Source organism: Idiotropiscis lumnitzeri, chromosome 20 (assembly GCF_059441095.1).
Source record: "Idiotropiscis lumnitzeri isolate Australia: NSW breed Sydney's pygmy pipehorse chromosome 20, RoL_Ilum_1.0, whole genome shotgun sequence".
Taxonomy (NCBI): Eukaryota; Metazoa; Chordata; class Actinopteri; order Syngnathiformes; family Syngnathidae; genus Idiotropiscis; species Idiotropiscis lumnitzeri.
This window is the reverse complement of record NC_142410.1, coordinates 12,103,248-12,119,082: the sequence shown is the minus strand read 5'-3', so window position 1 is coordinate 12,119,082 and position 15,835 is coordinate 12,103,248. Positions and strand designations below refer to the sequence as shown.

Here is a 15,835-nt window from a genome sequence, read left to right as displayed (position 1 = left end):
GGGAACGAACAAACACACTTGTTGCTTTGTCATCTCTTGCATCGCTTTGACTGAAGTAGCGCGATGACATTGTTTGTTGGTTACCGCAAAGGAGGCGTGGGCTGAAGCGACTCGCGTTGTGATTGGCTGTTGTTGCTTAATTTGCCACTCTCGGAATTGGGGCAGGAGCATGAACACGCTCGCACGCACGCGCGGCCTCAACGTCTCGAGGCCAACAATGTCTCCATTGTTTTGGCGGCTTTCCCTGGCAGCGGGGGACGGCTGGCGTGTTAACCATTTCCTGACTGCGCCTCGCTGAGTGCGTCATTGTGTCGCCAAGCTTGCGAAGTAAAACGATCTGGGGGGGCTGGAAAACTTGCTACCCCCATGTGACCCCCCCCCCGCCTCACCCCTCACCTTGAGTGTGTTGTAATTAGCGGCGAGGAAGTGATGAACTCTGGACATTTTTACGGCTCGCGGGACCTCCCGCCATTTTAGCACCTTTCACTTTCACATTCGGAGGACGTTGAGCGCTGAGCGGGACTCGATGGTCATGTGACTGCTACGCTAGGTCAGCAAGTGAATAGACCGGCGGCGGATCAAATTCACTTTCCTTTGCCACTTCTTTCTCCATTTGGGCCAAATGGAGACAAAAGGAGACTTCCTGCGGTCTGAATGGGCCGAGGGCAGGTGGCCCTATCGGGACAATTGCTCGGGACTTGCGAGAGCTTGTTAATGAGCGACCCCGCGGTCAGCAGACACCACCCACGCATCGAGCCGAGGAACGCGTCGACGCAACGGCGACGCTCATCTGTTCCACGCCGTCCTCCGCAGACGTTTGCTCAAGGGGTCACGAGCGTGGGGAGCTCGGGGGAGGGGGGGTGCGCTATGTCATCAGACGCCCCGTCGGGCCTGAGGCGCAGACGATCCACTCTGTGTTGACTTTTGTCAGCAAGACAACAAAGCCGAAAGGAGTCACGCTGATCCTTTAATGGAACACTTTCAACGGAGGGGTCGTCTCAAAGAGGTCCGCTTCCGGAAAATATCTTCAGAATAAATTCTTGATTTTCTTTTCCCGAATGTCGTAGTTTCCAAAATTATTAATGAGCCAAAACAAGACCAGAGTGGTGCAGCTTGGAACACGGTTGAAATAATCCCAAAGTTGCTGGAAAAATAAAAACTGGAAAGGTTGCTCAGTTTAGAAGTTACCGTCGATTTCGCCTCCACTTGGCTGCAGGGACCTCTCGGTTAAAAAGGGAGATTCTTGTCGTCTTCTCAAGATGCAAAGGCGAGAAGTCCTTTTATTGGAGTATCTGGACTTTACGCGATAACAAAAAACAAAACAAAAACGAAGGCATCCATCCACAATATTGATTTCAGAGCGAGCGAGAGAGGAAAAAAAGGGCGGAGAACTTTGCCAAGGAAAGGCAACCTAACCTTTCGTGTACTGACCAACTCGGGTGCCTGAAAGCAATACAACAAATTGCTTTCTCTGCGCTGAGATCACCGCCTTCTATTTGCACTTGCGCTTAACCCCCCGAGGCCCGGCGGAGATAACGCGCACCAACAGCTGCGCGCTCGACAACACGTCCCGAGATGGCCCACGTGGACTCACAAATGTTGCATACGCGCGGCTTGCAAATGAATTAAAAAACAAAACAAAAAAGTGGATCCACACATACAAAGAGATGATTTTGGAAAACGCTAATTTGAGTTTTAACCAACCAGTTGTGTGGGCGTGTCGCCGACGGCCCGCCCGTGAGGAGAAGCGGCTCCGATATTGGATGGATGGCGACGATTTGCAGCAGTCCAATTTGGACCTTTGCAATTTACCATCTCGAAATCTATACATTTGCGACTATCAATGATTATTGAATGATTTTTAATTTGCGATAGTTTGATTTTATGCTGCGCAACTCTAGGGGATTTATTTTAGTTTTGCAATGAGTTTGTCTAGTCCTCATCTCCGGAACATTTTTTTATTTTTTATTTTTTATTTTTTTACCTCTGTTCATTTTTGACTTGGTGCGAGTTTTTTTTTTTTTTTTTTAACGTGCACTACTCTGAGCGGATATTTGTCCAATTTTAATGGCTGTGTTTTTGTTTTTGTTAGCAATGAATGGGCGTTTTTTTCCCCCTCCCCTCACCAAATTCAGGTGGTGGCACTGAGTCGCAGCCTCTTCTTCTCTTCTCAGAAAGCAAGCAAAATGTCCGCAATGTACTAAAGAGTGTAACATCATTTTAACAAGCAGCCAGCTGGTTCGGACAACGACGTAACCATCAACCAGAGCCGCCTTTTCCCTGCTTTTTGCCTGTCAAAGTTCTAATAACCGACTCCGACATGCACCCAGGAGGAGGCCGAGTCCGAAGAGACGAGCTCGTCGTTTGAATAAGTCAGAAAGCAAGGGGATGTGGGATTTTCCAGGCAGAATGTGTTGCTTTTGCATAAATCCCGGTCCTTGTGTGTGTGTGTGTTGAAGAGCTCATATAATTGTCTGACTTGGGACCGTCCATCTTTGCCTTTCAGGGGCCCTTCTGCTGGGAATTCCCTGGACAGTCAGATCTGAGCCTTCACCAATTTCATTTGGTGAGAGACCTTTGAATTCCCCCAAAATATCATGCTGGATTTTAATTTTTTTATTTTTTTTGGTTTGATTCCACACCACATAAATTAACACCTGCTAATTGATGATTAAAAAAAAAAAGAAGAAATGAATGAATGATATCTTGGGATCATGGTGATAATGACAATCTCGCTTTGTTCCTGCTTGCTTCTTGCTGCTTGTTGGACTTTTTAAGCTTTTGTTTCTAACCCAACTAAGTCTGTTATTTTCTCTTTTTGTCTGTTTGCCCCTCCCTCCCCCTCACGCTTCTTAACCTGCCTGGGTGATCTTGATATTGTGCAATTTTTCTTTTTTCAGTTGCCGTGTTTCTTCGTAACAAACCTGCGTATTGCTTTTGTCAAAATACCGCAATTTTACGCTCCTCTGAAATCGGGCGGGATCGTTTTCTGCATGGTAAGGCTGTCATGACCATGGCGACTGAGTGGAGGTACTTCTTGAGCCTGAGTCTGTTTGGAAAAAAAAAAAAAAATGCATGCATGCCCCCATTGAGACGGTGAAGGCATGGATTGTATTTTCATTTGCGGTGGCAGCACTTCGTCACCAAGGTTAAGACACCGTATCTCGAAAAATGGCTGCCATTTTGTCTGGCATCTTCCTTCTACCTGTTTGAGCCGTAACTTTATATCCGCCTTGAGCCTCCCCGGGCTGGTACATAACCCACTCGGTCGTGGCGGGGCTTTCCACTGCACGACGAGGTGGTCGTCGCCAGCGCGTGCTTGGGCCGCGTCATCATAACTGGCAGTTGCGTTCTTATAAAGTGGACGAGGGGGCGGGGGGGGCTAATGTTGAAGTGTGTCACTGATCACACCCAAAAAAATCTGGAAAATAAAATTCTGCAAAGCAGTTACGACGGTGCTTTACAAACGTGATATTTGAGACAAGCTGGGTGAGGCCGTCGTCCACGCCCACCACTTGAGGATCGGACTTGACGAATGGATTTATCGGTGGCAATAAACGGTTGAAATGCATTTGACAAATCCAAACAACGGATGAGGGAATACGGTCGATCCCCGTCCGTGTTTGGAGCGCTTCAAATCAGATGAATCATCCCGAAGGGGGTTTACGAGGGACTTCCTCCTGGGATGGTCACGGGCCCGTTGACTCGCTGACCTCTCTTGACAGTAAATTCGACGAGCCCTTAAAGCGACAAAGCGCACTTGATTGTGTCGCTGAGACGAGCGAGAAGCAAAGGGAAAAAGTTTATTTTCTTTTTTTGCTTGTCACCTCTCGTGTGATGCGTCTTTGCTAGAACTTGTTTGACGAGGTCTGGCAGGACGGCGTTTGGGTGTGCCCGCCTGTCTGTCTGTCTTGCGTGTGTGCATCGGTGTCACACAAACACACTTTTTCACGTCCTGCCGTGGGAAGGCGTGACTGGAGTCAGATGACAGCTCGTCAGACGGAGGTCGAGTCGCAGGCGTCACATGTCACGGCCTACAACAACTTGAACTCGTTTCACCCCCGCGGCGGCGTTAAGTAGGCGTCGGAAAAATGCGGTAATCACGGTTTACTCGCGGCTTTTACGTCAACACTTGGGGTCAAAGTTCAGAAGTGGCATCAATAATCCAATCTATTGCAGACGACCCCACTTCTGCCCGGTCCAAAGTTTGGCCGCTGGCGGCGGCCCGTTGAGTGACAGCAGAGCCGGCGGCAGGCTGTGCTGCTGTCTTAACACTGGAGGCCGTTTCGCAGGGAAACTTGTTTTGACAGAACTCCAGGTGTCTCATTGTTGGCTCTGGCATGGTTCAACAGATTTACCAATTAGCACTGGGCTGAGGGCACGGGAAGGGCGGGGGTGCAGCCAGCAGCAGGGGGAGGGGGGGGGCGGAATACAACAGGATGGATGGGGGACGACATTTGGGCTGCAGTGATGGAATGAGGAACATAAAAAGTCGGATAGAGAACAAACACACTTGACAAAACGACACTATGTCAAATACACTAACGAGATAAAAGACGAAAAAATATGACAAAGAAAAATATTTAAAAAAATATTTAGATAAATAAAAAAAGGCACAAATAGGAAGTGATGATAAAAATCAATCATTGGAAAAAAAATAATTATAATATTTAGTCAAAATACGCTCGCTGTGCAAAAGTGAAAGCCAATTCATCTCAACGTACTCGTGAGCGCTGGACATTTTCTGGAAATTCTCTGCCAAGTAACGTGTCGTCTGTTGATGTTTGTGAGCTTCATCACATTTCCGTCCCGATGGCAACAAGCTTTTGAGAAGAACGCAAACGCATTATTGCCTTTCATAAGCCGCGCCGACACAAACAAGTACGAAGAACGCACGAACGAAAGGGGAGACGTCTGGCCGTTATTGTGGAGAAGAAGAAGACGCGAGACCGGGGCCTTGCTCATTCAGAAAATAAAAAAAAAAGAAAAAAAACCTGTCGCGTCATGCCGAGGAGTGTGCGGCTATTGTGCCAATCAATGGCGAGCTTTCGAGGTCAGGGTTCTTCTTCGGTGGTGGTGGAAGTTGCGCATTGATGTTTTGTCAACTTGTAATTGCATTGGATGCCGTATTGGCGTTATCAAAACACAATCTTATCTCACTCGTGGATTGTCATTTCAAAAAAAAAAAAAAAACTGGTTTGGTGCTGCGACGTTCACGTTTTGCCGTTCTCTCTCACTTCAGGCGAGATGGGGTTGCTTTGGGTTTCAACATTCGGTTTCGGTTTTGGGTGATGGTGAGTGTTGGTTTCTCTGACTTGAGGGTTTCATTCGTGTTGGGAATTTGGGTTGAATAAATCAATGTTTCTGTAAATGTGATCCGTGGATATTTGCTGAAAACGTGTGGATTGCGACTTGCATTTAGCAAACTCGCAATGCCTCCACAAGTTCTCATTTTTGAGAAACTTTTAATCTTGAACGTCCTGATTGAAACATCGGTTCGTTCCAACAATGGTGGAGGAATTTGTTACTTAGTTCACGTGACTTTTTTCTTCACCGGCGAGAAGCAAATATTTGAATTCCCAAAGGAACAATTTGAAGTTGTGGATGACTACTCTGTCGCAGTCAAATTTGAACGGTGCTGTCGAATGCTGAGTGATTCCAGAGAGCACTTAAGCCGCCTGCAATTCTTGTTTGCAGCCCCCCTTCGAAAAGGCGAGGGGCTTTTCTTTGAGGTTTTGCTGGGGCGGCCGCGGGGTATCTGCTCAATTCCGCTTTTAGGCGTCTGCCGTGGTCTCCGTCACGCTGCCGGTGTATTCCAAACTACACTTTCAGGTTGGCCGGGCCAGTCAGAAGCACACGAAAGCTCCTCCAATTTATTTGATTTGTGTTCCTCTCCGCAGTTCCGAGAAAGACCCACCTGAACTCCATCGGATTTGTTTGGCTCTCGTTTTCATGCGTGTCTTGTTGCTGGGTATTTTTTTTCATTTGTTTTTTTTTTCTTTTCTAAATGCTTCGTCTTCCATGTCGGTGTCGTCGACGTTGTCGGAGTGCCAAAGTTTTGTTTTGGAAGGAATTGGATACGAGGCGTATTTTGCTCTCAGCGTGCTTCCCTGTTCTTGTCCTGGAAGTTTTGGCCGCTTGAGCGAGACAAGTGATGATGCAATCAGACGGCGTACAAATACCTGTGCAGGTGTGCACATGCTCGGCTAGTTTCTCATCCTAAACCTGCCGGTGTTATCGCCGCCTTGCCAAAAAGGAAACATGCCCTTTGCCAAGAGGTGTGGCACAAGTCAAAACATTACATACGCTTGCCTAGTTGAATGGCAGCCAAATGTGCAACATCTTACCCAACTCAACTGAACTTATTTATAGAAAAAAAAAAAAAACGGAACAAAAATATGATATGAAAACGATGGCTTAGAATAATGGGACTAGATTGGCATTGTCTAAACTACACAACGACCCCCCAAAAAAAACGGATTCGAGAATGAGCCCAACCATTTGATTTAAAAAAATAAATAAATATATCAGAGGAAAAATGCACATCAGAAAGAAGGAAAAAAATCTAAAATATATAAGTTAAAAAAAATATGCATTGTGCAAAAATGGCTAGTAAATATATTTAAAGAAATGGAAAAATATTTTATTTCAATATTGCAACAAAATTAGGAAACAAAGCCAACCATGACAAAAGTATTAGATAAAAAAAAAAAACGCAGTAAAGAAAATAGGCCACATAGAAAAATATTGAATGAAAAGAATAATAATACACATATGGAAAAATATTTTTTAAGAGTCTTGAACCTTTATGACTAACCAAATAAAACGTAGAACACAAAAATACAGTTTCAAAAAAATCAAAAGAATAACAGAAAAAAAATGGATCCAAAAATATTGAAATTACATTTTGAAAACAATGTACCCGAAATATCCGAAAATAATACAAAAATGCCTTTGAAATGGCACCTGCTCACGTGTGCTTTTGTATCGAAAGAGCCTGTTTGGGGAAACCGCCGCAAACGTGACGGGGTGAAAAGGAGAGCCGGATTTTTCCAGATTAAGGGGGATCATCATGCTTGATGGCTCAATCCTGACGGCATATCGAGTCCAAACTAATAACGGCGGAGCGCTGCAAGATTGTGAGAACGGCATGCTGGGTAAAGAATAAACGAGCCCGTCACCACAGAATCGTCGGGGCGGCCACGCATTCGTTCACGCTCAACGCATTAGCGCTGCATTTATTCATTCATTTGGTTGTTAACATCCTCCTGCAGTTGGCCAAGCTGCGCCGAAGCACTAGTTTATGTGACAGATGTGCGAGATAGTGAAATAAAAAGCTCTGGCGCTAGACAGGAGACGCCTTTTCCTCTGCAGGCTGTTGAATCGGCAGACTTTTTATTTTATTTTTTTACCAGCAATCCACTCACTCCTCAAGCTAATCTAGCTTTTATTTGTTGTTTTTTTTCCTGCTTTGTTTCATTTAGTGACTTATTTTTTGCTCTCTACCTCATTTTAATTGCAACTTTTTTGGCAGTGTCTCCATCTTGCGTCGGAACGTCAGGCGAGTGGAGTGGCTGGCGGGCTGATTGGGGTGTAGCGAGGCGTGCCTAAATCAAGCGGCGGCATGAATAGCAGGCAGATTCTTTTGGAGGTGGGGAAAGTGTCGAGAGGGGGGGGGGTGAGCCTGGAATAACGAACGCGGGAGATGCTCCCCTGAAGCGTGACTTCCTCTCTGCTTTGTTGCCGCGTTTTAGCCTCACTGGATGTTTTGTTTTTTTTCCCGCCGCATTTGTAATGTTTCATTGTTGCTCGACTCGATTCATTGCGTCTTGAGATGTTTTCATCGGACAAATCTGTCGCTCTCGCACAAAAGCAACCGCTTCGATCGCTTTTTTTAGCCGACGATGTGCAATCGATTAAGAAGCGATGGCAACGTTTTGGGCTCGACGTGTGTTACGAGTCGGACTCGTGTTCCGCTTTGTCGCTTTGTGTCAGAAAGCTCGTACATCCACATGTTGTCAATTTCTTTGAACTGTCTGAGAAATGTTGAAACTGGTGATAGATACGCTTGAGTTTGTAAGAAAAAAAAAAAAAAGCATGGCTGCTTTGCTCGCTATGCAAAAGAAACCGGTCGGCCACAAAGTTCCGTTTATGCCTGAATTCATTTGGTTCCTACATTCGGACCGAGGTCAAGTCGAGCTTGGCTTTTCTTTCGGCACTTTGGATTCCAAACTAGTTGCTGAAAGCATCTCGCAGCAACTCCGGGACAGAATTGGCCTCCTCCGTCCGGGGAATCGCCGAGCCGGCCAGAGGACTGGGCTTGACGAGCTTCCTTTGGCCCGCGTCGCGCTCGCTAATGTGGAGCACATGCTGGCCCGCCGAGCATCGGCATGGGCCGCACACCTGTTGAAACGCTCTTTGGCCTCGCTGCCGTAAATTCAGGCGCCGTCACGCCACAGGCTGGAAGCGGAGGTCAAGTTGGAATCGTTGGAATCCTCCTTGACAGAATGTCGTGCTTGTGTTTGGTCAGGCATCAGCGCGTGTTTGCGTGTGTGTCACGAGGACGAGGACGAGGAGGACGCATTGCGAGCGCTGCCGCAAATGTTGCGCTCTGCATGCAAATGTGTGTGCGCGCGTTTGTGCGGAATCACCTGGCCGCCCGCCACCGAGGCCCTCTGGAGTTCCGAGTTCCGAAGGAAATGCGAGGCCAGGGTGAGGTCGCGGGAAGTGCAATGCGCATCCTCACGCGCAACGCGAATAGATTGAAATAATAGCGACGTCGCCGTGCGAATGGCAAAGATGAGCAATAATCTTTTTCCAATAATGTGCAAACCGGGTGCCTCCAAAACCGCCACGTTTGATCAAACATTAACATTTTATCATTCATTCTATCGACAGCGACTTACGATGATTGTGTCGTGCACGCGTGATGTCACTGAATAGCTCGCCTGTGCTAAATCGCATTCGGAAAATCAATCCTGCCGTCCGTCTTTTTTTGCAGGTGATACCCGAAAGCCTTGTCGATGTTTCGTACGTCAGTCACTCCTTGACCTGATTTGGCGTTTGCGGCGTGCGGACGAGGCTCTCCCGCCATTTTAATTGCGTCTCATCAGCGCTGACGGCTGCAAAATCGAAGCGGGGAGGCCGGCCGGCGTGCCGCCGTCGCACATGAAAGGCGACGTCCTTATTCAAGTCGCCCGGCTTCAGAGAGCCAGAAAAGGCGATTGGCGCGCCGCTGCCGAGTCCCGGCCGCAATGGCTTTGATGGGCTAATTGTAGCCCCCAGTGGACACGCACGCACATCACAGCAATTGAGCACACGCTGCAAAATACACTTTTTGACACCGTACGTGACTTTGATTCCGATTTTTTTTTTTTTACCAGGCCTTGAATATACGAACGGACGGACTGTAGATCAGACCTTCTGTTTTTTATTTTCTCATTTTGGTCCTGAAGGCCTCAGAGTGACAATTTCTCTGGGCCGTTGGACAGCAGGAATCCTGTCCGCGATTCCGTTCTGGTCACTGCATCTAATAGGCCCCGTCCACCTTTTTCGGAGGTTGCACAATGCGCGGCAAAGCAAAACAATGCAGCGCGCAAACCGGCCTCGATGTCGTGCTCGGAAAAAAGTGCTGTGTTCGTCTTTTCAGCTTGTTTTTCTTTTTGCATCAAAAAGAAATCAATATCCAAAACTTGGGCGTGCGTGGATCACTTTATCCTCCCGTCTCTCTTTAGCGTCATGCCACGGGAGGGAAAAAAAAAAGACTTTTAAATGGAGGGGGAGGGCACAAGGAGACGACACCGGCTCGGAAAAGCCGGGAGAAAATCGATGGACGGGAACTCACTCCCGTCCGTGGAAACGGCGCTACGGGAGGGGAGCCGAGTTGCGAATGTGGAAAAAAACAAACATTTTTTTTTCTTTCTTTCCTACCCAGGGAGTGAACATCTGAACAACATTTAAAAAGAGTTCTTTTGCTGAGGTTGACTTGCGCGGTTAGGCTTTGTTTCATCCGAGTGTGCACCAGCGCGTGTACAAGTAGCTGTCTTTGGAAAGACTCCTCATGGCGTGTCGGAGGGTCCTCGGTGGGCACGCATGCCCTGCAGGAGGCCGAATTATGAATACAACATGAGTAAACACACACCTACGGACGTGCCATTAAAATAGCGCTTGCTGCATTTGATGTGAAAGCATCCTTGACCGTGCCGAGCTCTCAAAGAAGCCGCGCTTATTGACAGTCGCATGCTCACGGCGTCCGTTTGGATCAAGCACCGATTGATAACGGGAAGCTTTTGAATGGCCCTGACAAGTCGCGGCTCGTTTTAGTCACACGTGCATGATTGAAAATTGCAATTAGACAGCAGATCTTAATGAAACTTCCTTTGGGGGGGGGGGCATCCCGGCAAAATCGGAATTTTGGTTGAGTGAAAGCAAAGCGAACTTGAACGGCATCTTCGATTCCCAAATGCGCATTTCAAAGCAATTTTAGTCTGAATTGGACCAAAGTGGCATTTTCACTCCTACCCTTTTTTTTTTAAATAGTTCCCTTGCACCCTGGGCCCGTCGCTGCCCCCCTCAGGACCGTCCTGGTACTACGCCAAGTCACTTCTGATTGATTGATTGAAAATGTTGTCTGTTCACCAACAGATTTTCTGGTGCTTTTTTTGCGGGTCACTGATGAGACTCAAGGAATCGTCGGCTCTAATCAACCTCACGCTGGAATGATTTGCACACTAATGCATTCCTGGATCCTTTTGGCGTTGACTTCCGTGATAAAGGTTTTTTTTTTGTTGTGTTTTTTTTTTTTTTTAAATAAAGGCAGCAGCTGTGAACAAAGAGCACAATAGCGCGCGCAAGCTCGGAGCACAATTCCCGGCCCGGGCCGTGAATGCCATTCAAGCTGCAGTCGGCTGGTGGAGCGATGATGATGGAGTTGCTGCTGCTGCAGATGGGGCGGGGTCGGGGGGGGGGGGTCAGCGTGACTGGCACAGTTGGCACCTTGGCACTCGGATGCGTCGACTGAAGGGGCGGCAGTGATGCGCCTTCAGCTTTCATATTGTCGCCGCTTCCTGTTTTGAAAGCCATGAAGGAGCAAAATTTCCTCGCAGATGAAAAGGCCCGCGCTTTTGAAACGTGTCCAAGCGCAAATGTGAAAAAGAGGGGGAATGAGAGCTGATCTGTAAACATCTCCATCGAGGGGTCGACGGAAAAGGAATTGTGAGGAGGAGGAGGGATGGAAATGATACATTCATTTGCCGCCTTCTTCGTCTTTTTTTTTGTTTTGTTTTTGATTCGCTGATGAAAGAGCGGCGGCGTTTTTTGTTCGCCGCCAGCTGTATTGCTCTATTCAGCGTATGGGGGGCACGGAACGACACGCACAGCCACCACCCACTTAACCCCCTTCCGAAAAAAGGCTTTGTGACATCTGCATCCACGCATCTCCGCATTCACCGCAGCCGGCGAGTATTTATAGAGTCGTTTGTTTTGGAACCGCGATGCGCTGATCACAAAAAAGTGCACATTGAAGTCGGGCTATTTCTTTAAAAAAACATTTTTTGGGACAGCTGAGGTTACGCGACCCGCCAAGACACCGATGCGGCGATGACACCGGTTTTTCATTGACTCTCACTGGCTGTTACGTTTGCTTGTTGAGCTGCAGGACGGACAGAGTCGCCTTCTCCTCTCGGCTTCCTCGCCGACCAGTTTGTGCCTCTTAACGTAATAAAAGGCTCTGAATGGGTCTTAATTGTCGTTGTCAAAAGAAGTGTCGCTAAACAAACGGCGGCAGGCCAGCCAGTCCAAGTCGGCGCAATGTCCTCAAATCCAGACGGCGGCGGCGTTTACAGATAACCGGTCTCAAATTCTAGAGGGGCTTCATTTGGAAATGCAGCATCCGATTTTTTTTTTTTGGGGGGGTTCGTAGGATCATCTGCAGTCGCCCTCTTCGCTTTTCTGCAATCGTGCATACTGTATAGATTTTTTTTAGTGCAGATTATTCGCGTGAGTTTTTGTTTTGGGTTTTTTAAACAAAAAATGTAGGGAGCTAATCAGCATTTTAGAATGTGAGTCAAATGTTCAAGAAATGAATAAATATCCGCTTAAATGAAGTTTTCAAAAATTTCAATTTAACGTAAATGTCAAACTTTCACTTCTGTTTCATTTGAAGTTCAAACTAAATGTGAACGGAGTTTGCAGCCTTTTGGCTTGATGCAGCACTTAAACATATTTTGCGGATATTCCTTCCAAATGCCAAATAACGGTACTGATCATTGGTAATCAGACTTTAATCACAAATTTCCCACTTAAAAAAAAAAAACGAATCACAAAATGTTTGCTTTGTAGAACCGCCTCTATTTGAAGTCCCGACATCTCCCGGTTTGGATCTCATGAGTAACCCCCGCCTGCTTTTCCTGGTGGCTGCCGCTAAAGTAGCACGCCCACACGCCTGCAGCAGCGCCACCTTTGGGCTGAGGGTGATATGGACCCCGTCTAATTCCGGGAGAGTGGGCGTGGCCAGGCACTCGCCATGCGGGCCTTTGCTGGGTCGCTGAGCATTCCGAGTGGAGAGCTGCAGATGCGATTGAGCCGCTGAAACGGCAAAGCCCCTCAACTTGCGTGTGTGTGTGTGTGTGCGCGCGAGTACGAAATGGTGGTGACCCCTTAAAGCTGCGACCCATGAGGAAAAAGGGAGGAGATAATCACACTGAGCTGCAAGTCTTGGGGGCCATTTGTTCTCTGTCTTCTCTACCTTGTGAGGTCTTAATCCAGCACAGCCTGCTGCTCTTCATTTTGACAGCACGTTTGCTTTTTTTTTTTCTTCTTTTCTTTTCCAATGACAATCTGCAATGGGCCCTGTGAGCAAAATAAGCCCAGCGTGTGAGTGTGTTTTTTTTTTTTTTTTAGCGCAGACGTGTAATAATGTCCCCGTAAAAGTCAAGACAGGAAGGGCCTGATTTTCTGTCTTCTTTGAGAAGAGGCGTAATTAAGATGTACAGCCTCGCCAATATATAGACAGAAAATATAGAGGAGCAGACCAGTGGCAGCCTGCGGTTTTCATTTGGGCAAGTGTGTGTATCTTTGTGCGTGCGTGTCGTCGGAGCAGCGTGCTATAAAAGGCGAGCGAGCCGAGTATTTGCGTGTCACGGTCAGCGCCAGCCAAGTGTTTGCCAACACGTCGCAAAGAAGGGCAATTTTTTTTTGGTGATGTCCAGCGACAACGAGGCATGTCTTGCTCACAATTTGTCGTCGGTTCATTTGAAGCATCTCCCAATACCGAGTTCTGATCTGATTTCTCATCAATGCATTTTGTGTGTGTGTGTGTGTTTTAAGCGTCAGGTGTTTGGCATGTCACGATTGTTAGCTTGCGTGTTAGCATTAGTTGAATCCTATTTTGAAAACAGACCTTCACCGAGCGTGTGTTTCAAGTGTCGGGTTTTACATTGTGTCGTGAGAAATGCGTGATTCAAGGTGTTTTTAGGGTCAATTGAGGACATTTGCATGATACATGACAAGCTCGTTGACCGGCCGGTGGAGTAGACGCACCTGTGGCGATGCCATATTGGGGAAGGCTTTGTACTTTCTGGACCTGAATTTTGCTATAAAGCAGCCCAAAAGGAGGCTGTTGTGGAGCTCAGCCAGGATGCGTCCCCCTTTGACCACACAAACACGCGCACACACACACACGCCTCAGTTGTTTGGGAGCTTTGTCACTTTCTAATGCTAACTATCCATCAATAGGTGGGGCGTCGCTGGCGCGAATGAAGACGGATTGAATCGGTTGCTCCGTAATTACAGCGGCAGGACCATTGAACAGCCACTCGTGTGTCGCCGCGCTCGCACTTGATTACAAGGTCGCTTCGTCGCCCGAGATCCACATCATGTCGTTCCTAATGGCGAGCGAAGGCGTCCGGTCGTCACGTTCACGCCGTATTGTTGATATCGTCATCCATCAAGCCCTCGCTCGGCCAGAAGCTCAAATTGGGCTCAAGTGTTTGTTTATTGAAGGCGTCCGGGAAGTGGACTTCATTTTGCGGGCAAGAAGGAGGACATCACTCGGCCCAATTAACCTCACCTCAGCTCATTAAAAATATTTCCTTTCAAGTCCCCCCCCGAGCGGCGACTTGTTCGCCAACACGGCGCACATCAAAGTACAAATTTGTCCAAACTCTTAAAAGTCATTTGGAAAGGTATGAGATGAGACGGCTGAGGAATCGGGACTCTTTTAAGATTTAAAGGCTTAAGAAATCAAATTTGAAAAAGTCAAAATTGACCCTCAGGTGAAGGTTGACAAAATTGGTCAACATCTGCGCAGTTTGCGTTGTTGAGACGTGCGCCAAGTTGATTGTGCGGAATGCAAACGTGTCCTTGTACTTTTCCGTTGTCATTGAAAGTCCATTTGGGTCATTAGTCCGAATCTCAATAATTGCGCATTGCTGCCATTTTGATATTTGGCCTGGCTGGCAACGAGTGGCTCGCGCACGCACAAGGCTTTTGTTTGCACAAACACTTGTTCAACAGCCTTTTGTTTTTTTTCCCGCTGTTGAATAATTACAATCCAAATAATTACAAATATGCCATTTGGCCGTTTCCGAAGTGGTCTAATGTTAAAACACGCTAGGCCGGCGATTCTCAAAGTGTGGTTAGCGAGCTCACTTTCCAATCACTGAATTAAATAACATAAAAAAAAATATATCCTTTGCAGTATTTTGTAACTTTTCATGTATATCGTTTTTACGTTTTCATTTTTTTCCCAGCTCTTCGCCGTGATCAGGACATCGAGGTCTGGTATTATTAAAATGAAAAAAAAAAAAATCAATCAATCAAATTGGACGCGGGAAAAAAAGAATCCCAAATAGTCGAGCTCCGTGATGTGAATTGTCGCAAATCACATCGCATAACATTTGCGCTTGTTAAAATGTTTCCTTTGGATTTTCGCTTCCAAGCCCGTTGTGTCGTCTTTAGCCCCGAAGGCAAACAGCCGCCCGAAATCTGATTAGCCTCCATTATAACGAGTGATATTTTCATCCCGCTGATTCTCGGCACCGCGTCCCAGCATCGGGCCGCTTCATACCGGGAACAAGCCCGCTCCTTTGACAGATAGCAGATACTCCCCCGCGTGGCTTGTTTGGACGCTGGCTGTCTTTAGTGTCACGCAAGCAACGGGACGGACGGCCGCGGAAACAAAAAGCATCTAAATAATGTCAAAAAGATCAGGAATCAATGGGCCGGAGGAATGCGATCCGTTCCGAGCGTCTTCCCTGGGCCGCTAAAGTTGCTTTTGTTGGGGCCCTCGGAGATGTAACTCAAGCAGAAGGAAGCCTCTGACAATAGCGCCATTTGGACACCAAAATAGCCTTTTACTTAAAGCTCACGGCTTTATTGAGTTTCGTCTTCGTCAGCGACGCCAGACGGGAGGCGTCCGATTTCACATTTGAATGAAGCACGCAGCCGCGGATCAATGGCACCGGGAAACTTTAGATTAAATTAAAATAAACGCCGCTCAGCTTTTTGAAAACATTTTTTTTAATTTGATTGGGTTACATTTGATTAAAAGAAATTAGATATATATATATACATTACATTGCATTTCATGTTTATAAATCTTTGTATTATAGAGAACAGATTATGTTGATTCTACACTAATATTTTAAAAATAAAATGCGATTAATTTCTACAACAAATTGGGAAACTGTTTATATAAATTATTTTAAAACGGTTAAGTCCAATTTACGCTTGAAATATATATATATATATATATATATATATATAGTTATATATTTATATTTAAGAATTTTTTAAATATATTTATATACTAGCAATTTTAACAAATGCAAATATA

The 15,835-nt window shown here is 46.6% G+C and overlaps 1 protein-coding gene across 13 annotated transcripts in view; it reads left to right on the top strand.

The window, feature by feature from the left end:
- tcf7l2 (transcription factor 7 like 2) overlaps positions 1 to 15,835 on the top strand; it is a 75,853-nt gene that overhangs the window by 29,471 nt on the left and 30,547 nt on the right. For 8 of the 13 annotated variants that reach the window (XM_088283784.1, XM_088283785.1, XM_088283782.1 and 5 more), the window contains exon 5: positions 2,507 to 2,566. The exons of the other annotated variants lie outside the window; for them this stretch is intronic. In XM_088283784.1, the coding sequence (XP_088139910.1) occupies positions 2,507 to 2,566 (60 nt within the window). The remainder of the gene's footprint in view (positions 1 to 2,506; positions 2,567 to 15,835) is intronic. 13 annotated transcript variants of the gene reach the window in all.